This window comes from Amblyomma mixtum, chromosome 10 (genome assembly GCF_055824585.1).
Source record: "Amblyomma mixtum isolate Tamu chromosome 10, ASM5582458v1, whole genome shotgun sequence".
Classification (NCBI taxonomy): domain Eukaryota; kingdom Metazoa; phylum Arthropoda; class Arachnida; order Ixodida; family Ixodidae; genus Amblyomma; species Amblyomma mixtum.
In genome coordinates, this window is record NC_143021.1 from 6,948,176 (window position 1) to 6,970,471 (window position 22,296).

Consider the following 22,296-nt stretch of genomic DNA (forward strand, 5'->3'; position numbering starts at 1 on the left):
CCCTGTTACCGCCGCGCCTATTCTCGCCGCTGACGACGTCGACTTGCCAGCTTTCTCTTCTGTTCTTGTGCCCCTGACTTGTGCTGCCCTCTCTGACGATACTGTTCTTTATTCACCCTCTCCTCTTTGTGCGCACCGCAAGTCTGTTTTGCTCCCTCATGCCGTGCTCACCCTTTCTGGTGGTTGTGGCGCTCTGTACGTCGCGAACCCGTTGCCTTTCCCCACCACTTTACATCGGGGAGAATCGCTCGGCACGGTTGATGTCATCGATCTCGACGACGCTTCTTCTGTCCTTGATGACCCTGACACCAATGACATCAACGCCCTCACCCCTCCCGCCGACGTCGCCGACCCGTCCTCCCCGGATATGTTTTCCCATTCTGTCGATGCCGCTCTACCACGTCACCAACGCGCCCAGCTCATCCCTTTGCTGCTGCGCTTCCGCGCATCCTTCGACTCTCCTCACGCACCGTTGGGTCGTGCAACCGCGGTTCGCCACCATATCGACCCTGGCACCCATGGACCCTTGCGCCACGCCCCTATCGCGTCTCCTCCGCCGAGCGCCGCATCATTGATGAACAGGTTACCGACATGCTGAACCGCGGCGTGATCCAGCCCTCTCACAGCCCGTGGGCTTCTCCAGTCGTGCTCGTCAAGAAAAAGAACGGCTCCATTCGATTCTGCGTAGACTACCGCCGGCTAAACAAAATTACTCGGAAGGACGTCTACCCCCTGCCTCGTATAGATGACGCGCTCGATTGCCTGCAGGGAGCGGAGTACTTTTCTTCATTGGATCTGCGCTCTGGGTACTGGCAGGTGCCGATGGCCGACGTCGATCGCCCGAAAACAGCTTTTATCACGCCTGATGGGCTGTATGAATTTAATGTGATGCCCTTCGGTCTGTGCAACGCGCCTGCCACTTTTGAGCGTATGATGGACAACATCCTCCGTGGGCTTAAATGGCAGACATGCCTCTGCTACTTGGACGATGTTGTCATCTTTTCCCAGAATTTTCCGTCTCATCTTCTTCGCCTGGAGAGTGTTCTTCGCTGCCTCAGTGACGCTGGCCTGCAGCTGAACTTGAAAAAGTGTCGCTTCGGCGCTCGACAGCTGACTATCCTAGGCCACGTCGTGTCCAAGGATGGTGTACTCCCGGACCCTGCCAAGCTCCGTGCAGTTGCTGATTTCCCGAAGCCCACATCCCTGAAAGAACTCAGAAGCTTTCTTGGCCTTTGTTCTTACTTTCGCCGGTTCGTCAAGAATTTTGCTGCCGTTATCGCCCCGCTGACGCAACTTCTCGCTGGTAGCCACGACCTGTCGGCTTGGTCCCCTGCATGTGACGAAGCTTTTGCAACGCTGCGCCAGCTCCTCACCTCTCCTCCGATCTTGCGCCATTTCGACCCTTCCGCGCCTACAGAACTGCACACAGACGCCAGCGGCATTGGTCTCGGTGCCGTTCTAGCTCAGCGGAAACCTGGTTTAAATGAGTACGTCGTTGCCTACGCCAGCCGTGCGCTCACAAAAGCGGAGACTAACTATTCCGTCACTGAAAAAGAATGTTTGGCGATTATTTGGGCGATCGCAAAATTTCGTCCTTACTTATATGGGCGCCCGTTCGATGTCATTACAGATCACCATGCCCTTTGTTGGCTGTCGTCACTCAAAGATCCATCTGGCCGCCTCGCTCGTTGGGCTCTGCGTTTACAAGATTACGACATTCGGGTCATTTATCGTTCCGGTCGTAAACACTCCGACGCCGACGCTCTCTCGCGCTCCCCTGTGACCTCTGAGCCTGACCCGCCATCTATTTCCGGCCTCACACCTTCTCTTGACACTATTGATATGGCTTCTGAGCAGCGCAAGGATCCTTGGATTACTTCTCTTCTGGATTTCTTAGCCAACCGATCAGCCCGCCTCCCTTCTCGGGCGCTCCGTCGTCAAGCTCATCACTTTGTCGTGCGTGACCAGCTGCTGTACCGTCGGAATTACCTCCCCGACGGTCGCAAATGGCTGCTCGTGATCCCCAGGCATCTCCGCTCCGCCATTTGTGCCAGTTATCACGACGACCCGCAATGTGCTCATGCCGGTGTGCTGAAAACTTTCACCCGCCTGCGTCTTCGGTATTATTGGCGGGGTATGTACCGTTTTGTGCGCCAGTACATACGCTCTTGTCTGGAATGTCAGCGCCGCAAAAACCCACCACCACACTCACCTGCTCCTCTGCAACCGTTGACGTGTCCGGCCCGACCATTCGACCGTGTTGGAATCGACCTTTATGGCCCTCTTCCCAGCACTGCCGCCGGGAACCGCTGGATCATCGTCGCCATTGATCATCTCACGCGCTATGCGGAAACTGCCCCGTTGCCAGCTGCGACGGCCTCTGACGTAGCCAGTTTCATACTACAGAATATCATTCTTCGTCACGGTGCGCCTCAGGAATTGCTCAGCGATCGGGGTCGCGTCTTCTTGTCCGGCGTAGTGGAAGCCCTTCTTCGGGAGTGTCATATCGTTCATCGCACGACGTCTTCGTACCATCCGCAGACGAACGGCATGACCGAACGCTTTAACCGGACCCTCGGCGACATGATGGCCAAGTACGTTTCTACCGATCACTCCGACTGGGACCGCGTTCTACCTTCCGTTACCTACGCTTACAATTCTGCAACGCAAGCCACTACTGGTTTTTCCCCGTATTTTCTTCTCTACGGACGCGAGCCTTCCTCCATCAAAGCCGCCGCGGTGGCCCAGCGGTTATGGTGCTCGGCTGCTGACCAGAAAGACGCGGGTTCGATCCCGGCCGCGGCGGCTGGAATTTCTTTGGAGGAGAAATTCTAGAGGCCCGTGTACTGTGCGATGTCAGTGCACGTTAAAGAACCCCAGGTGGTCGAAATTTCCGGAGCCCTTCACTACGGCGTCTCTCATAGCCTCAGTCGCTTTGGGACGTTAAACCCCATAAACCAAACCAAACCAATCCTCCATCATGGACACCATACTCCCTTACCGCCCCGATTCGTCCGAATTTACAACCGTCTCTCAAGCCGCTGCGCATGCCGAAGAATGCCGTCAACTCGCCCGTTCCTTTACTTCTCACGATCAGCACCGTCAGAAAAGCGCCCGCGCCGCTTCTTCCGGTCTGCCGCCGTCATATCTGCCTGAATCCTTCGTTTGGCTGTGGGTGCCCTCCTCCAGCCCCGGACAGTCTACAAAACTACTGAGCAAATACCAGGGCCCCTATCGCGTTATTCAGCAGGTCTCCCCAGTTAATTATCTGGTCGAGCCCATCACGCCTTCGTCTGACCATCGCCGCCGCGGTCGAGAAATTGTGCACTTAGACCGCCTGAAGCCCTACTACGACCCAGCCATCGTCTCGTGCCCTTAGGCCGCCAGGATGGCGCCTCTTCACCCCGGGGGTATTGTAAGAAAGAGAGTTGGAGTTCGATGCCCCAGCAGGTAGCGCCGACGAAGGCGAGGAAGAAGATAGGCGAAGCCGACGAAGTTCGGGTTTTTGCGCTTGCGAATGCTGGCCTGCTGAGCGGCGCCGCTGGGACAAGGACTGTGCCCGTCCACGCTAACTGTGCGAGTTTCCACATTACAATCTAAATTTCCACAAACACCTAACATCAAGCTGATTCACAAAATGGCTTATGGGAGGGTTTGAGTACTAAGTCGGATACTTGTATCGAAAAATAAATTGATGTACTAGGCATATTGAAAGGTATTAAGGGCTTTTGTCCTCAATAATTATCACCCACTAATAAGCAGACTGGAAAGATACAGTATTCGGGGTGTTTCAGTGTCCCTAATCTACTCATATCTAAAAAATAGGAAGCAAATAATAGATATAGATCGGTTATCCTCATATCTATAAGCAGTTTCTGGTGGCGTTCCGCAAGGCTGTATCTTGGGTCCGTTCCTTTTCGATATATTGGTTCATGAGGGCTTAAAGCCCCAATCCAACTGAGGCTATGAAGGATGCCGCAGTGGAGGTCTCCGGATAATTTCAACCACCTGGGGCTCTGCACTGGCATCGCACAGTGCGCAGGCATCTAGCGTTTCGCCTCCATCGGAATGCGACCACCGTGGCCGGCATCGGCCCGCATCTTACAGGTTAGCAACCGAACGCATAACCGCGGCGGCTGTTTTTAATATCTACATAAACGATATTGTTAAATATAGAGAAAAATATATAAACAAGACCAACAAAACAACATCGTTAACTTCCCAAATAAAACAGTTTATTTTTATAGAGCTCAATCCTTGGTCAAACTGTTGTCCAATTTATTTAGGGCAAGCTTTTCTTGTCGCTTTATTTTGCGTGTTTCGTATAGTGCATTCAATATATCTTCATACTGGCTCTGAACTTTGTAGGCCAATGTCTTCAAGTATTTGTACGTGCTATCTCCTTGCATGTGCAGGCAGACCTCTCCTTTATTAATTAAAGGTGCACTGAAGAGGAATCTGAACTCAGAAGCTCGCTCAGCACTCAGAAACTAGCTTACTTTTTTTACATCAAAAGGTTCATGCCCGAAAAGTTGGATACATTCGATACATTCGCTTTTGCAAGAACTTTTTCAGCGCAGTGGGACGACGCAGGGAGAAAGTACAGCGGTGCTTATTAAGCGATGCTTCATTCTAAAGCATTTTAAAGCTGTGTCATGAAAGCAACCTTGGAAGCGTAACAATGTCCTGCACGTTCTCTCCTGTCGCGCTAAAGAGATCCTGCGAACGATGACGTGTAGCAACAGGCGCCACTAGAGGTTTTACTTCGGTACATTACCGGGCAGTTTTCGACCTGAGAAAGGCGTAGCTAGCTCCTTGACACATTTAGGCTACGCCTCTTAATGCCTGAGGTGAGACCTCCCGTAGAAAAACGCCACGGCGATAAGTAGTGCTCGTGCTGACTGAGTGCCAGGTGTCGTCCAGATCGGTGAAAAGAACAGGGGCGCATGCGCGATAGACGAGAGCCGCGCTCGATTCGGGTCTCTCTCGTCGTAATGCCAGGCAGCGCAGCGACCCTCACCATTCGCCCACGAGGTGGTCTAGCGGTCAGGGACGCAGAGGAGCGCTTCCTTTCGGCAGCACTGGCCCGAGGTACGCCGCCGTGTCGCCGGTGCAACCTGTGGGATAGACGCGACTGCGCTTCGTGGCGCTGTCGCACGCAGGGGCGGAACCGCAGTTGGAAAGAATTCGGGGAACACCTAGGATCCTCCTGAAGGGTATGATGCTGTTGGGTCCTCTTCGCATACCACTTTCCAGATAGGGACGTTGTCGGACAAGGCATATCTTTAGCCAAATCGAAGGAACACGCCTCGGTGGCCCACGAGTCTCGTCTCTTAGAATGCAAGGGGCGCGAGCTCGATTCCCATCTTCGTGCAGTTTTCTTTTCAGTGCAGTTAATTGAGTAAAACGGCGTGTTGAGTGAGTTGGTACATACTTGAAGAAAACAGCCCAGCAACAGGGAAAAAAATACAAGACGGGAGAGGCGCTGAAAAAAACAGCGCCTGTCGTGTCTTCTCCCTTGTCCCTGTTGCTGGGCTGCATTTTTAAAGCAATTAATTTTACAATACAATACAATACAATACATCTTTATTTTCCAGAAAACAACTGGATGGTCTCTTGGGCTAAAAGCTACACCAAAGCTTGACGAGGCCCAAGAGACCATTACAAGGCAGCGGCGTAATGAATCGATACATATTAGATGAATAGATGATTTACTTTACATTACCGCTAAACAACTGAGAAGCAACCCTCTTGGACTGCATACTTTTGACGGGGCCGGCAATTTATTTCGTCCCAGCTATTTGACGTAACCTGAAAGTGAAAACTGCAGGCTGGGCTTCGGTGGCGGAACGCAGCGAATCGTTTGCCCCGCGTGCTTGTGGAGTCGGGTGTACGTGTTCTTGTGGACCTGAATAAACAGTTCATAGGGCGCCTGTAAACGCCTTTACCGGCCTCTGTTTAGACAGTCCTCCTTGCGGTTTATTAACAAAATAGACCCAATTTGCCAACGGAAGGAAAACTAAGTAACTTTCAACAATAGGCATTTTGGAGTAAAAATATAGCTTTTGCGTCATAGTATAACCAGTGCTGGCAGACAGCAGAAAATCGATGAATTGCTTTAAATAGTAAGATGGTGAACTAGTTTTCGTGAATCAATTTTTTACTATTATAGTTAGGCGCCTACTCGCAGTTAGATTTGTAGCCAGTCTTTAGTAATAGCCATCTCAGTTTCTAGCATTTCGAAAGCGCGATTATTCTTGGCGCTGTGGGCCGCCGCGGTGGCTCAGCGGTTATGGTGCTCGGCTGCTGACCCAAAAGACGCGGGTTCGATCCCGGCCGCGGCGGCTAGAATTTCTTTGGAGGAGAAATTCTAGAGGCCCGTGTACTGTACGATGTCAGTGCACGTTAAAGAACCCCAGGTGGTCGAAATTTCCGGAGCCCTCCACTACGGCGTCTCTCATAGCCTTAGTCGCTTTGGGACGTTAAACCCCATAAACCAAACCAAACCAAACCATCTTGGCGCTGTGGCTCGACAAAATCTGGCTACACTGTGCCAAAATATATGCGCTTTTGAAAAGCACGCAGGCAAAGCAAGCTTTACAGTCTACGTAACTAGTAAAAAAAGCCAAATTTTAAAAATCAAAGCCAAGGGTAATCGCGTTTTCTCAATTCCAAAAACTGATAAGGCTGTTACTAATGGCCGGCTACAAATCTCTAATTGCAGCTAGGGGCCTAACTCTAAAATAAAAGCTTAATTTTTAAAAATTAGTAACCAGCTTACTACTCAAAAAGATCCACCAGTTTTCTGGTGCCCGCCAACACAGGTAATACTATGCTGAAAAAGTTGTGTTTGTCTCAAAAACCAACTTTTGGGAATTACAGAAAGTCTTCCCCGAACAATTGGTATACTTCACTAACGAGGCCGCAGTAGCATGAACGCATTTTCCGCGTTACACTCAGCCGTCCAGATCAAAGGACGCCTTGTAAGGAGAGACCTTTGAAGCGTTCCGGTGTCCAACCCAGGGGCGTCATGGGATTCTCGGAGCTGCTCTCCTTGGGGAAAAGCTGGCTTCTCCGCGACGCTGCGACTGACGTCCACTCGGCAGCCACCATGCTTCATTCTTCGGTGAGTGGCGCAAAAACCGCGAGAATACCCAACGTTACTCGCTCCATTATCAAAATGGGCTCGAATCTTCCTTGGCGGATGTAAACCAGTTTTTGAAAGCCGGAGGTTGGAATTAATTAAGATGGAATAATTGAGCCTATTAGAGGTACTATAAAGCTAGGTCGAAGAGCTTTAGCATAAGCAAGCTATTTAAAAAACAACGACCTGTCACCTATATACGTACAAGCGCGTCCAAAATATTACGAAGCACGCTTCGGAGCTTGAAATTTTCTCACGCCTCCTGTAGAGTAGATGTGATGGTTTCTTTCGTTCGCAAGCGAGCCCACCAGTGGCATGGTCTTGGATATTGCCGCGAATCTTTGTAGTATTTGTTTGTTCATGCTTCAAGGCTGCCAACACGCCGCTTTATCGCTTCGTTTGTGACGCAAGACACGCCTAGATTCACCTCGATTGATCGCATCCAGGCGGAGCCGATTCTACTTCGTACCAGAGTGTTCTAGTAACTTTCCAAGCTTTATCTCGAATGTTCGCTATCAGCTTAAAAAAGAGCACAGCAAACAGCGGCGGGGATTCTGTTCGACGACCGCCGAGCACGCTTGTTGCTTACCCCGCCGCCGAGTGATTCAGTTCTTTGCGGGCGAAAATCAGCCCAAATAAAGAGTTTCGCTTAGAAGACATTCTCGTTGTCTTCGCGTTCGCCTGACTGCAGTCACCACTACGGGACAATATCTACAGAGCTCTTCCTAATTTTCGCTTGGTAAGGCGCGAGAAGAAGAGTTTGATTCGCCGAAGCGCACTCTGTAATATCATGGCCGGGACTGGACCTTGTGGCATAGGCGCGCAAACGCGGCGCGGAAGTGAATGGCAGGGCTCAGAGCGAGCAGAAGCATTCAGCGGTGACGATGCACGCATTTAGTGGGAAGCGTGCAGGTGTCACTGCTGCCCAAACAAGACAGGAAACACCATAACGCAAGGTCCGATAGATTGCGTGCTGTTCCCAATGGCGCAATGCGCATGCGCACAGTGAAGCGAGTTTTCTTTCCGGGCCCGAACAAAAGCTTTTGTGCCATCGCCATCCTCTCATTTCTCAAAGTGGATCTCTTTACGTCGTACTAAGCATAAGTCAGAAAATTTTTTAGTGCCGTTCGAGTTCCGGAGAGTGGACTACTTAAACGGAGAAAAAACCAGTCACACAAGACGACGGACAAGAAGAGTGTACACACCACAACGACTGGACTAACAACTGAAGTTTATTGGAAAATACATGGTCCGAGGAAGGCCAGCAGAGCATGCGCAACAGCATCATCACTAATCACTGCGCAAAAAGAGACAAAGAAAAGAAATCTAAACTATCGTGGACGACCTAAAAAAGCAAATTCTTTTTCAAGTAGGCGCACCGAAGTTGTGCTTATACAATCAGAGCCTAACAAACCGATATGATATGCCTCCAGTATTTCCCGCTCCTGTTTTCCCTTGCCTCTACCAAGAATGGTAGCATTGCCGAACAAAGGATAACAGCCACATTCATTGCAATGGCGAGGCAAGTTTGCACCGCCACCGGACCCCAGGGAGGAGTGATGCTCACGAAGCCGGTCATTAATACACCGGCCAGTTTGGCCGATGTAAACTCTCTCGCATGTGAGGGGGAACTTGTACACCACCTGTGCGACACATGTCGTGAACCGATTCTCATGCTGCGTTGTGCAAACGTGGTTCCTTTCCCTGCCTCGAGAAATGCGCGAACAGAGTCCCGACAGCTTGCAAGGAGCAGAGAACACCATGCTCACTCCCTGCTTGGCCGCCACTTTTTTCAAGTTGTGGCTCACTTTGTGCACGTACGGCATGACCTCGAACTTCTTTCGTTCAGTTGGCCCAACGTCAGTCTTCTTCGAGCGTCCTTTCTTGAGGTTCTGAAGCAGCGATTCAGCCACTGCCTTCAAAAGGGGTTTAGGGAACCCCGCGGCTTCCAAACCTTTGCACTGATTGTCAAGGCTAGTTTTGATGCCATGGTGACAGCTTTTTCCCAGTGCATTGCGGAAACAGTTCATCGCAATCCCTCTCTTTACAATCTTAGAGTGCGCAGAACCGAAAGGTAACAAAGCTTTCTTGCTTCTAGGCGAAAACATCCAGCATAAATGGCCATCGTCAAGGAATGTTAGTGGCAGTTCTAGGAACCTGATAGAATGATTGCTAGGGAGTTCATGAGTAAAATTAAGAGTGCGTGAAGAAGCTTTAAAAGCAGTCAAAACATCGTCTACTGCTGCGGGCAGAGTGTCATTAGGTGAAAGGTCTAAAAATACTAAAAAAACTAAAAAATCGTCCACGTACCTAAAAACTTTGCACACACGCTTGTCATGAAGTAAGTTTTGAAGTGTTCTGTCAAATTTTGCTAAAAATATCTGGGAAAGCACTGGGGCAACGCTAGAACCAATACATATTCCATTTTTCTGAAGGAACAAGGAACCTTTGAATTCAACAACAGTAGATGACAGGTAAAAAGATAACAACTCCAAAAAAGAATCAACCGGCATGCCACATGCGTTCTGAAAGTTCACAGGACTGCAATAATCAATAAGATCACGCACGGCTGCAAAGAGTTCATCGTGGGGAATGCTGTAGAAGAGGTCCTCAATGTCAACCGAAAAAGCCGTGGTGGCACCGGGGATGCCGAGATTAAGTGCGTCAACAACCGCAGCCGAGCTGGCCACGCTATAAGGGTCCTGTACAGGAAGGGCCGTCAACTGCTGCTGAAGAAATTGGCTCACTACCTTCTGCCATGAACCAGTCTCCGTAACGATGGCTCTCAGAGGGCAACCCACCTTGTGTGTTTTGGCTGAAAAGAACACTTGCAGGCGGTCACCCTTGCTTTTGATGACACCATTCGAAAGTTTCTCCAAGTTGTTTTCTTTCAGGAGCTTCATGGCGGCGGTCTTTATCCTTGAGGGCTTCCAACTAGTAGGCACGAAGTTCTTCGACACAGCAGCCAATGCCTTCTCTCCAAAAGACTTTGTCGGGAGGACCACGAAGCCACCTTCCTTGTCCGCTTGGAGGAGGGTCAGGTCATTTTCGATGAAGTGGTCGACAACTCGGTTTAGCGCTCGTTTGCTCTGCACTAACTGCTTGCCATCAACCTTCAAAAGAACGTCCACCCCTTCAGACAAACAGCGCTGTTTCTCATCCTTGTGTGCTTTATCAGCCAGCCGATGTACGGTGGCTAGCAGCTCATGGCTCCTTAAGCTTGGTGTGAGGCTGTACTTAGGGCCATTTTTCAGCAGGTCATCAACATCCTTGGGCACTGTCGCACCTTCCAGGTTTTCGCCTAGAAGCAAGAAAGCTTTGTTACCTTTCGGTTCTGCGCACTCTAAGATTGTAAAGAGAGGGATTGCGATGAACTGTTTCCGCAATGCACTGGGAAAAAGCTGTCACCATGCCATCAAAACTAGCCTTGACAATCAGTGCAAAGGTTTGGAAGCCGCGGGGTTCCCTAAACCCCTTTTGAAGGCAGTGGCTGAATCGCTGCTTCAGAACCTCAAGAAAGGACGCTCGAAGAAGACTGACGTTGGGCCAACTGAACGAAAGAAGTTCGAGGTCATGCCGTACGTGCCCAAAGTGAGCCACAACTTGAAAAAAGTGGCGGCCAAGCAGGGAGTGAGCATGGTGTTCTCTGCTCCTTGCAAGCTGTCGGGACTCTGTTCGCGCATTTCTCGAGGCAGGGAAAGGAACCACGTTTGCACAACGCAGCATGAGAATCGGTTCACGACATGTGTCGCACAGGTGGTGTACAAGTTCCCCCTCACATGCGAGAGAGTTTACATCGGCCAAACTGGCCGGTGTATTAATGACCGGCTTCGTGAGCATCACTCCTCCCTGGGGTCCGATGGCGGTGCAAACTTGCCTCGCCATTGCAATGAATGTGGCTGTTATCCTTTGTTCGGCAATGCCACCATTCTTGGTAGAGGCAAGGGAAAACAGGAGCGGGAAATACTGGAGGCATATCATATCGGTTTGTTAGGCTCTGATTGTATAAGCACAACTTCGGTGCGCCTACTTGAAAAAGAATTTGCTTTTTTAGGTCGTCCACGATAGTTTAGATTTCTTGTCTTTGTCTCTTTTTGCGCAGTGATTAGTGATGATGCTGTTGCGCATGCTCTGCTGGCCTTCCTCGGACCATGTATTTTCCAATAAACTTCAGTTGTTAGTCCAGTCGTTGTGGTGTGTACACTCTTCTTGTCCGTCGTCTTGTGTGACTGGTTTTTTCTCCGTTTACAATGTACCAACTGGCCCGCATTTCAACCCTGCTGGACTACTTAATTCCCCAAGTTACAACTCCGGAAGGAGCAGTTTTCTAGCTCTTCGTCCAGTTTTTTCGTTTTTCGCGATTGCTCCGCTTGCAGTCCTGAAAAACACGAAGGTTATTAATACACCCCTGCATTCTGAACATTGTGGGGTCAGCTGTTTAATTCTGTAGCGCTTAAATGCTTTCAGTATTTGTTATACAAAACACGTGCCATAGTGTTCCGCAGTATTCGGTCGCAACGGTTGACGTACGATCCACTAAAAGTGACTGCAGGGAGACATGCGGCTTTACATGCGGAAACGCAAGACGATGTTACGATGTGCTAAGGCTGTCTAATGCAACATGTAATAATGCGATAGCATGCAGTGTCTGGTTTCTCCTTAACGAAATTCCCTGATTGGACGAGAGAGGTAACGTGACATTGCGACGAGTTTACAAACTGCCCTGACGGGTCATCGTGATTGGTGGAGAAAGGTTACGTGCCTCAGTGACGTCATCAACACCTGTCCACCGCGGCAACTGGCAACCTGGCCTCTAGACTGTGAGCAACCTGCCCACCGCGGCAAGTATCAGGTGGACCCCCAAAATTTGGAAGTTCTCATGTCCCCTAAAATTCCATAGGACCTCCCATATTTCGGAAGTAGACCCTCCCCATAAAATGGATCAATGTGTATTAGTGGGGTTTAGCGGGTGAATTAGTGTGGATTAGTATAATAACATACGTGTATTCCCACGACTCATCGCGCTGTTCACGCTCAGAGCCGCCGGCACTCGGCTTCATCATTTGCCCTTTGACGCGAGATATGACCTCGAATAATCGCGGCCACGCTCAGCTGCTTCCACATTGATCCAGATTGTCGTAGTCCTTTTGGCGAATTACCTTGATGACCCTTTGCCAGGGTGAAATTAAGCGTGGCCGAAAGCGGTAGGCATTCAGTCTGATTAAGCTTGCCGATATCCACGACGCCGAGATATTTAGCCCTTTTCTAGAATGGGAAATTTCTTTTGGAAGCTTTTTCGCTATGTTCCGGACTGCCGTCACCCACGCATGACATCTGGAGTAAGTGCTAACGCCCGTCTTCGTCGCCCTGAGAGCCTTCGAAGGAGCCCGAGCAGTACCGATGATGCAGACCGAAGCCGTTCCAACCGTAAAACGAACTGCGAAGCAGCCGGCGTCGGCACTTCAATAGTATTTTATTTTATTTATTTACAGATACTGCAATGCACAAGGGATTTTAGCAGGGTGGGAATATAACGCAAACGTAATCAAAAGCAACACAACAAAGGGAAGGCAAAGTACACTGCCAGGTACAACAACAAACGCCATAACAATCGCCATTTTTTAACACAATGCACTAACCAGCAAAATATGATCAATTAAGTTTTTTGGCCGTCAGCAGAGACTGGCAGCAAACAAAGAAAGGGAGGGTTGAGTTACTGCCGTATTATTTAAGTGATTCCAGTCAGTTACAGTCCTGGGAAAAAAGAATATTTAAAACAATTATTTCTTACACAGAATGGTGTCATAGTTGATGCCTCTGCCTGGTGGCATATCCGGAAGAAAATGTAGTTATATCAGAGATGTTAACGTTGCAATGTCTATTTACAATCTAATACATAAACTTTAGTCGGGAAACTCGATTATGCTGGGTTAGTTGAGGCAAGTTGATTTGTCTTAAAAGTTCTGTGACTGACGTACGGGAGAAAGTATTATAAATAAAGTGAACCGTCTCTTTCTGCACTTGTTCAAGCTTTTTAATAGTTCATTTGTGTGAAAGGGTCCCAGATAATTGCGGCGTAATCGAGTACTGAACGTATAATTGTGTTATATGCTAGTAAACGGACATTGATTGCAGACAGTTTTAAAGCTCTTCTGAGAAAAAAACAATTTACGACAAGCATTAGCGGTTACCTTATCGATGTGCAGATTCCATTTGAGGTTGTTAGTTATCCAGAGACCAAGGTATTTGTATTCTGTTACTTCAGAAAGAAAGAGATATTGTTAGCTGAGCAATTGAAATTGAGCTTATTCTTTTTGTGAGTAACACACATATAGACAGTTTTCTCAAAATTTACCGACATTATGCCACTCGTCACACCAAGCAACAACTTTAAGCACACTTGATCCGAGGAACTTTCTATTGCCGAGTAGAGTACACAGTCGTCTGCATATAATCTTATTTTTACAGGGACATCTTTTACTACATCATTGATATTGTGACGAAGACGAAGCTGGCAGTGGCGCGGGACGGAGCGCCCGTGCTACCGTCCCCCTGCCTCTGCCGTTCGGTGCGTCCAGAGACCTCGGCCGTCAGCTCCTGGCACCCTACGGCCCGGATGCTTCGTTGACCGGGACTCATTCTCTCAGCTTTCTCATCGTGGCGGCCAGCACTGCACCATCTTCTACGTATTGTTCGATCCTTCACTCAAGACCATCGCCATTTCGCCGTCTGTTCGTCACCGATCGGGACGATCGCTCGGAGGCCCCGGGTAGTGTGACGAAGACGAAGCTGGCAGTGGTGCGGGACGGAGCGCCCGTGCTAGGCCAGCGGCCATTAAATCATCTCATAGCCATGGTTCACCACGTCTCATTCTTCGGCTGGCCGCCGCGTAACAATATAAAGGAGAAAAAGAAGAGGGCCAAGGACCGAGCCCTGGGGAACGCCAGGTTCAACGGAAAGCTTTTCTGAGCCTTGATTCTTGAAATTAACGAATTGATTACTAAGGTAATCCGATATCCAAATAAAGAGCTGAGGATGATTTATAATTTTGTTTAGTTTATGCAGTAGATTATAATGAGATACTTTGTCGAAAGCTTTGGAAAAAATCATAAAAATGACGTCTGTTCGTTTACCATTTTTTATAGCTTTTGCAAAGGCGTGTATTGTTTGAACCAATTGACAGTATTCCTCAGCGCCGACGCGCCGACGTCAACCATGACTACGACGCCAGCCTCCGAGCTCCGAGTACCGCCCAGGTTCAACGATTCGTATCCTGGACGAAGGGACAAAGGAAGAAGCCAGAGGCGAGCGCCGTCTCACCACCCAGTATTTTTATCAGGAAGGCTACAGAATATATAGGTCAGAAGAGCTACGGTCCCTGTCCAAGACCGAGTTCCCTGTCCAAGACCGAGACTAATTATTCGGCGACCGACGAGGACTGCCTCGCCATTGTTTGGGCTACGCCGAAATTCCGCCCCCACCTGTACGGACGATCATTCAAGGCAGTCATCAGTCACCGGGCACTGTGCTGGCTTGCGAACATGGAGGATCCCTCCGGCCGCCTTGCTCGATGGACTCTGCGCCTCCGGGAGTTCGACATCGCAGTCGTCTACTAATCTGGACACATGCACACCGGTGCGAACTCCCCATCTCAAGCCCCTGTCGACAAGCCACCGGAATAGGAAGACAAGGACGCCTTTTAGTGCGCAAGCATTGTACGGCTATATTTCCGGTTTCGTGTCATCACGAGCTCGTCCGCACGATTACGCCCGAACCAATTGTTTATGTGCGAAAAAGAAAGGCACTATCGGATAGAGCATCAGAAAATCTCGTACTTGAAAGTCAGGGAGTTGAGGTGGGTTAATTAGTTCATTAACTAGAGCCACAAATGTCCGAAAAGTGGGCCCAGCTTGGCCGCACGATTACGCCCGAACGATTTGGTTTATGCGGAAACGAATCGTACCATCGGATATAGCATCAAAAAAAAAAATCGCGCAAGGCCAAATGGGGGGGGGGGGGGGTAGTTAGTTAATTATTTACAGCGAAAAATGCCCAAAAAGTTGGCGGTTTCGTGTCTTCATGGGCTTATCCGCACGATTGCGTCCGAACGCATGGTTTCTGCGGGAAAGAATGGTATCATCGGATAAAGTATAAAAAATCTGGTACGGGAAATGGGGGTGTTGGGGTGGGATAAGTATTTAGTTAATTAGAGCAACAAAATTGCACAAAAAGTGGGCAGGGCCGGAGCAAAAGTGACGCAAAATTTGAAAACGCCGGAAGTATGGCACCACGTGACCGGTAGTGTGGGCGGTGCCAACGCGCGCGCCAGATTTGAAAACGGAGCGTGTCGCGAAGTTTGAAACTTCAGGTGGGCAATTGATGGAACTTGATTAAGTAAGACAATTAATTGTCCTTTCGATAAGGTATCTATAAGTGATCGAGAAGTGATCGAGTTCCGGTTTGAGGGCCCGGACTTGCGGTCGCGAGCCTCAATTTAGAAGAACGTCAATTTGGGCTAGATGGTGCATTATTCCAGACAGAAAAGGAAAATAGCGCTGCAAAAAGACGTACACAAGAAAGACTGACACAGGACTTGCGCTATCCTGTGTCAGTCCTGTTAGCGCAAGTCCTGTGTCAGTCTCTCTTGTGTACGTCTTTTTGCAGCGCTATTTTCCTTTTCTGTCTCGAATCTCAATTGGCGTGAAAAATGTGAAAGTGTTACATGGACGTCTTTTTTTGACTTCATAAGGTGTAACGTCATGAAATGTGTCATACTTACGCATTCCTCCAATGCGAGTGTCGCAGCGATCTGTAACGTTTTTTTTTGTGGTGGGGAGGGGGGGGGGGGTACCATTAAGTGCCATAATTAAATTCAAAGGCGCCAAACCATACGCGCGCACACACACAGGAGAAGAAAGAAAGACGAGACAGAGCGCCTCCTGTGTGTGCGTATGGTTTGGCGCCTTTGAATTTAATTATGAATAACTACCAACTAGCCCAACAACAAGTTCTTCATTAAGTGCCAGCGACTTCGCGCAAGATCAACACACGCACCCCGACCAACAGCTTCTCGTTCGGTATCAGGAAGGCAAGGCTTCTTCAACTACAGCAGTGTTCAAGCGCGGTATGTCCTCTTTCTGTGTGCAAAATGGCACCATCGTGAAGAACCCCAACAAGACCTTCTCGCCCTTCCGAACAGCTCACGAGAAGAAATTCTGTACGCTTCGCACGGCGAACCAGCAGCTGGGGTATGCCCGCACCCTTCTTTTCTTTCACGATAAATAACACGACGGTCTGCCGATGTCGCACTGCACATAAAAACATGCCTTGAGTGCCAACAACGAAAGACGCCACCGATCAGGACCGTTGCAATTTTGGAGCCCATACCGCCACCGAGCAACAGATAGAAATTGATCTCCTCGGCCCTTTCCCAACGCCAACATCGGGTAACAAGGTTATCATCGCGGTGACCGGCTATTTGACCCGCTACACCGATGCAATAGCCCTGCCGGTGGTACTGCGGCGAAAGTCGCAAAAATTTTTTGTCGAGTAGGTCCTTTTGCGCACCGGCGCCCCAGAAGTTGTCCTTACGGGTGGGAGAACAGTGTACCCGCTTACCCAAGCCATTCTGAACTAGAGCTACCCAAGCCACCGGCGAACTGCTGCATACCATCCGCAGACAAACTCACAGAGCGTCTGAATAAAAGCATTTCTGACGGGCTCGACATGTATGCTGACACCGACAAAAATACTTCTGGTGCCATCTTCCCCTACATCTTCTTTGCGTACAACACCGCTGTGCACGAGAGCTACCAGATGACTCCGTTTAGACTCGTCCACTGCATGGAGGCAACTGCCATTCTCGGCAGTTCGCTCCCACACGTCATCTAGCAAAACAATATCGACGTACCGGACTACCTTGAGTGCCCACAAGCCCGACGACTTGCCCGTCTACGGATCAAGGACCAGCAGCGTACCGACGCCCGACGATACAATCCACGCAGACGTCGCGCGGGACACAAACGCGGTGTGTGTGTGTATGTGTGTGTGTGCGTGCGTGCGTGCGTGTGTGTGCGCGTGCGTGCGTGCGTGAGCGCGTGCGCGCGTGTGTGTTGTGTGTGCGTGTGCGTGTGCGTGTGCGTGTGCGTGTGTGTGTGTGTGTGTGTGTGTGTGTGTGTGTGTGTGTGTGTGTGTGTGTGTGCGTGCGTGCGCGCGTGTGCGTGTGCGTGTGTGTGTGTGTGTGACGCCCACTCGCCGCGGCGGACTCGGTGAAAAGCGTTTGCGCTGCTACTTCGTCGAATCGGTGAACATGACTACGAGGTCGTCCCCGATGGCGCTACAGCATCTCAGCGGCGGCATTCACGCCGACAAGTTATGCGTGTTGTGCGCCTCAAGCCTTTTTATGGACGCTAATGGACACTTTAAGTTTTCAGTCTCAGTGTTTTATAGTGAAGCGAAAGCTTCACTACGCTAGGGAAGCCAGTTCCGCGGTACCCCAAGTTTGACCTTCAAATGACCTTCATAACCGAAGCCGATGTCACGTTGCCATATGCGGTCCACTATGGTGCTGCACCACAAGGTCAAATCCAGGCCAGAGGTCAAGGTCACAGCCGACATGTCAAGGTCAAAGTCGATCGTCCATTGACCTTCGAGGAATGCATTGACGCAAATAAGTGGTGCAAAACCAGCTGCACACGTGATGGATTGACAACATGGTCACGCGATGGAAACTGCCGATGTGACGTCAAGCCGCTAGTAAAAAGCGCGGCGTAAACGGGCTAAACGGGCAGCCGAAACCGATGAAAAGCTTGAGCTTCGAAAGCACAGGAAAGGCGCATAACTGACACCTCTGTCGCGCTTTAAGCTACGTGGCAGTAGTGACAGAAGTGCGCTGCATGTGCTGGCGTTGAGAACGTTGTGACTATAGTGAACTAGAATAGTATTCTAGTTCACTATAGTTGTGACAGAAACGCCACACTGAAGCTTTAGGTCGTCGGCGTTCACTGTGTTCATTGGCGTTGCCATTGGCAACATTGTAGACTCCGATGATTTTGAGGAAAGGAAGGGCGCATAACTGGCTCCCTGGGTCAGTGGACGCCTCAATCGCGCTTATAGGTTCATGGGGTGATTAGAGAGAGACGTAGGCTGCATGCGTTATCGCTGACAGCGTTGTGGCCGACACGCGGTACTGCAGCAATAGGCCGCAGTGTGATTTCACGATGGTTATGCAAGCTGACTTTCGCTTGTTAGCGGGGTTAGCTGAGCTAATCCGGAGCCAGTTTTTTTCTCTTCTCAGTGTTTACTTGCTTCACCCTCTTATTTTTGTTTTAAAACATCGAGCCGATGCTCCTTTGAGAAAAGTAATGCCGCGAAGTTTTGTCCTCTTTGTTTATGCTCAGAGCTATCGGCATTCGGCCTCGTCATTTGCCTAGGGACGCGAGATGTGACCAGATTTGGGGTGCGCGAATATTCAGAAATTTCGAATACTGCCATTAGGCTATTCGAACTAATCAAATATTGTGTGTGCAATTATTCGAAACGAATTGAATATGTCCTCAAGTTTTCGAATTCTTTTCGAACAATTGGCGCTAAGTTTTAATAACGCCCGGCGTATTTTTCTTGAACGATTCTTCCAAAAACAGGGACCATACACCCTGGGCACCATGCTGCAGCGATCGGCATGCGCGGGATAGCGGGTTCAGCGCCGGGATGCGGTCCATTCGTGAGGAGGCATCCATAATCCTCCTACATGGTCTCAGAGATTCGACACCGCGGCAGGGCTCAGGCAGGTTCAGCAAACCCGACTTTTACTCCTTACCTCGGAGGACGTGCCTTATACGTAGCTCTCGCCTGTCTTATGCGCTGAGATGTGTGGCGCTAGTTTATTTTCTTCCGTTATCAAGAGCAAAAGTGTTTTCCGTATACGAATATTATGACAACGATAAATAGACTGCCTTCGTGTTGCGATAACCAAATACTGATCAGAGTTGCATCTGTTACCAGATAGAAGTATGACTGCGAGAGCAGCGCTTCGCTGTTACCTACAATTGCTCACTGAATATTCGCACAAGTACCGAATATTCGTATTAATTTTTCGATTAGTGTTCTGTTCGGTCTTAGCTGAACTATTCGTATTCGATTCGCAGCAATGTTGCGCTATTCTTATTCGAATCGGTTTGGAATAAGTACTATTTGCACGCCTTAAGACCGGACGAACTTCGAATGATCGCAATCACGCGCAACTTCTTCCACATTGTTCCTGAATGTCTACTTGTTTTGGTGCCTTCTCCCGACGATTCCTTGCCAGCTTTAAATTTAGCGCGGCCGCGAACAGCAGGCATTCTGGTCGACGACGGTCGAGCACGCTTTGTTATCGCCGACGCTGAATCATTCAGTTCTTTGTGGGGGCGAGTTAGCCCCATAAACTGTCTCTTTCGGAAGCGTTATCGCTGCCTTCCTGACTGCCGTCACAATTAAGTGACGCTATAATAATGCAGTGGAAGGTACTCGAACATTCTGGAAGGGGATGACTCATGCACACCATACAAGGACCATAAAACCGGTTCCAACCGGAGTTTCGGTGCAGAATCACGAGAACATTAGACACTCATTGTAGACACCATAACAGGCAACCTACAGGCTATCGCATTTTCTTTAAAATTTCAATTCAGGATCCGATTTTTTTTGTTTGCGCCGCCTGTGGTGCCTTGAGGCGTGACCTCGAAGGTGCGCGGTGCTGATCCGGTGCTGTGCTGCGCAGTGTTCAAGGACGTTTTCCCACATTTCAGGGCTCCACGGGGCGACCCAAGATCATTCCACTCAGCCACTTCAACCTGGTGAACGCGGTACACCTGTTCCGACACATGACGGCCTTTTCAGCCGAGGTGAGGCGCACTGCCTTGGGGCATCGCTTCCGAAAGCTACACGTAACGCTGGCATTGAAGATCTTATGATGATCAGAATTATTCTGGAGCTCGCCTGTGCGATGCATCTTCTTGCAATTCTTCCTTACTCTCTTCATCACGGCGCTGTCCGGGTTCCCACCTAGAAGTCACGGTTACAGCACCCTTTTCTTCCTAAAACCAAATAAATAAATTCATAATGAAGGAATCAACATCTTTACGTTCACCTGCTATTGCAGAGACATGAAAAAATTTCAGAAATTCTGAATGCTAGAAAAAAAACTAGGAAGGAAGTTGTTTTCTGGAAATATTGGAAACATCCGGAAGATAATCCGGAACAAGATTATGTAGGCACTTTACATGCAGATACGCGCGAACTATAACACACAAAAAGCCGTTTCAGTTATTGTCGTTCACAAATATGCTGTATTGCCTGGAAGTTTGTCTTACTAAGGAAGGAGAATAAACTTTATTTTAAAGAAACTTAAAAACATTGGTAGCTTTTTACCGTAGTTAAACCGAATAGACGGACGAAAGCGCGTGTTTAGCCTTACTGGCTGATTTTTTTGCTTTGTTGGGTTGTCGGCACATATGTGGACGATATTGCCGCGAAACTTTGTAGCGTTTTTTTGTTGTGTTTATTTGTTCATGCTTCAAGCCTGCCGGCACGCCGCTTTATCGCTTCGTTTGTGACGCAAGAGACGCCTAGAATTATCTCGATGGATCGCATCCGGACGGAGCCGATTCTAGTTTGTGCCAGAATGTTCTAGTAACTTCTAAAGCTTTATCTCGAAGGTTCGCTATCAGCTTTAAAAAGAGCACGGCCGTCAGCGGCGGTTCGACGACCGCCGAGCAGGCTAGTTGCTACGCCGCCGCCGAGTGACTCAGTTCTTTGCGGGCGCAAGTCAGCCCGAATAAAGAGTTACGTTTCGAAGACATTTTCGCTGTGTTCCTGTTCGCCGGACTTCAGTCACCACTACGTGACATTATTAGACTCAGTTTAAGCTCAGATAGCTGTTAAGCTGATCTGATCTGTTGGCGCCGCTGATGGAAGCTGATAAAGGCGACTATGCGCAGTGTGCAATGAGAGAGTGTGATGCAGTACAACACGTGTTTGGCTTCGGTGATAGCCTAGTGCTCTTGCTCAGGGGCCTGCGCAGTTGATCTGTTCGCGCCTACACAGATTCGGCTCCCAGTAGCTGATATTGATTTGATGTCTTTAGTACTTAACATGACGGTGATTTCGTTACGCAACGGCACAAGATGCTAAGTTAAGATTCAAGGCTCAAAGATGTTGGTGAGCACGTGAGTGCTTTCCCACTGAAAACCTTCCAGAGGAAGCTCCTCAGTATAAGAGCCCTCAGGCCTTTCCCTCCAGCCTAACCCAACTTAAACCGAAAAGTCAGCCTGTGCGGTTTAACGGTTTTTGAGGGCATAAGGACGGTCTCCCAGGAGTTTGGGGTGGGCGAGTAAATATATATGATGCGGGTTGGGTGCGGGCGTTCCCAGACGAACCCATAGAGCGTGAAGGTACTGGTTCTGGTAGTGGTACAGTTTGTAGTGAAGAGTATCGGGTGAAAGGAGGAGGAGGAGGTAGAAGAGGAAAGGCAAGGAGGTTAACCGGACCAATAATCGGTTTGCTACCCTACACTGGGGGAAAGGAGTGTGGTGATAAAAAAATGAAAGAGAAAGGAGAGTAGAAGAAAATTGAAGCCCCATGGAAAGTCAGCGTTCGTTAATGTCACAGCCTATCATGCAGACCAGAAGTTCGCAAGAAGCGGAACAGTGCCTTGGAGGCCTTCACCGCCGATGATCGCCGCGGGCAGTGGCCGAGAATCCTCATTTCCGTCAGTGGGCGTGGGTCTATATGGGGTGAAAGCGGGCAAACTTAGTAGTTGGAAATAAGCTTGGTTTCAGGTGCTCTCCAGTGTATGCTTTGTAAGTGGTCTATTGTGGAGTGTGGAGTAGGTTATATGACACTGCTTTCCCAGCGGTGGCTGTATGGCGGTGCGGTAGCCGACGGGCTTATGTTGGATGTGAGAGCTTTGTTGGGGTTTGGGGAGGCCATCCACGGGCGCCCGGATGCTACGTTCACGGGAAAACGCGTGAACACGCTCATTTCCGGGGATGGCCTCATGCCTAGGTCCCCTTATAATTGAAATTTGTTTCTGTGATGCTGGTGGCCTAGACGTTATGAAGGTGTAGAAAATCCTTTACAGAAAAGTCTGTATCCTATTTGAGAGTCTGTAC

The 22,296-nt window shown here is 49.4% G+C and overlaps 1 protein-coding gene across 3 annotated transcripts in view; it reads left to right on the forward strand.

Annotated features, from left to right (window-relative positions):
- LOC149325065 (medium-chain acyl-CoA ligase ACSF2, mitochondrial-like) overlaps window positions 1-22,296 on the forward strand; it is a 187,124-nt gene that overhangs the window by 81,191 nt on the left and 83,637 nt on the right. For 2 of the 3 annotated variants that reach the window (XM_089562684.1, XM_089562685.1), the window contains 2 exons: window positions 7,024-7,126; window positions 19,933-20,028. In XM_089562684.1, coding sequence (XP_089418810.1) covers window positions 7,024-7,126; window positions 19,933-20,028 — 199 coding nt within the window. The remainder of the gene's footprint in view (window positions 1-7,023; window positions 7,127-19,932; window positions 20,029-22,296) is intronic. The other variant, XM_089562686.1, reaches the window with a different exon arrangement.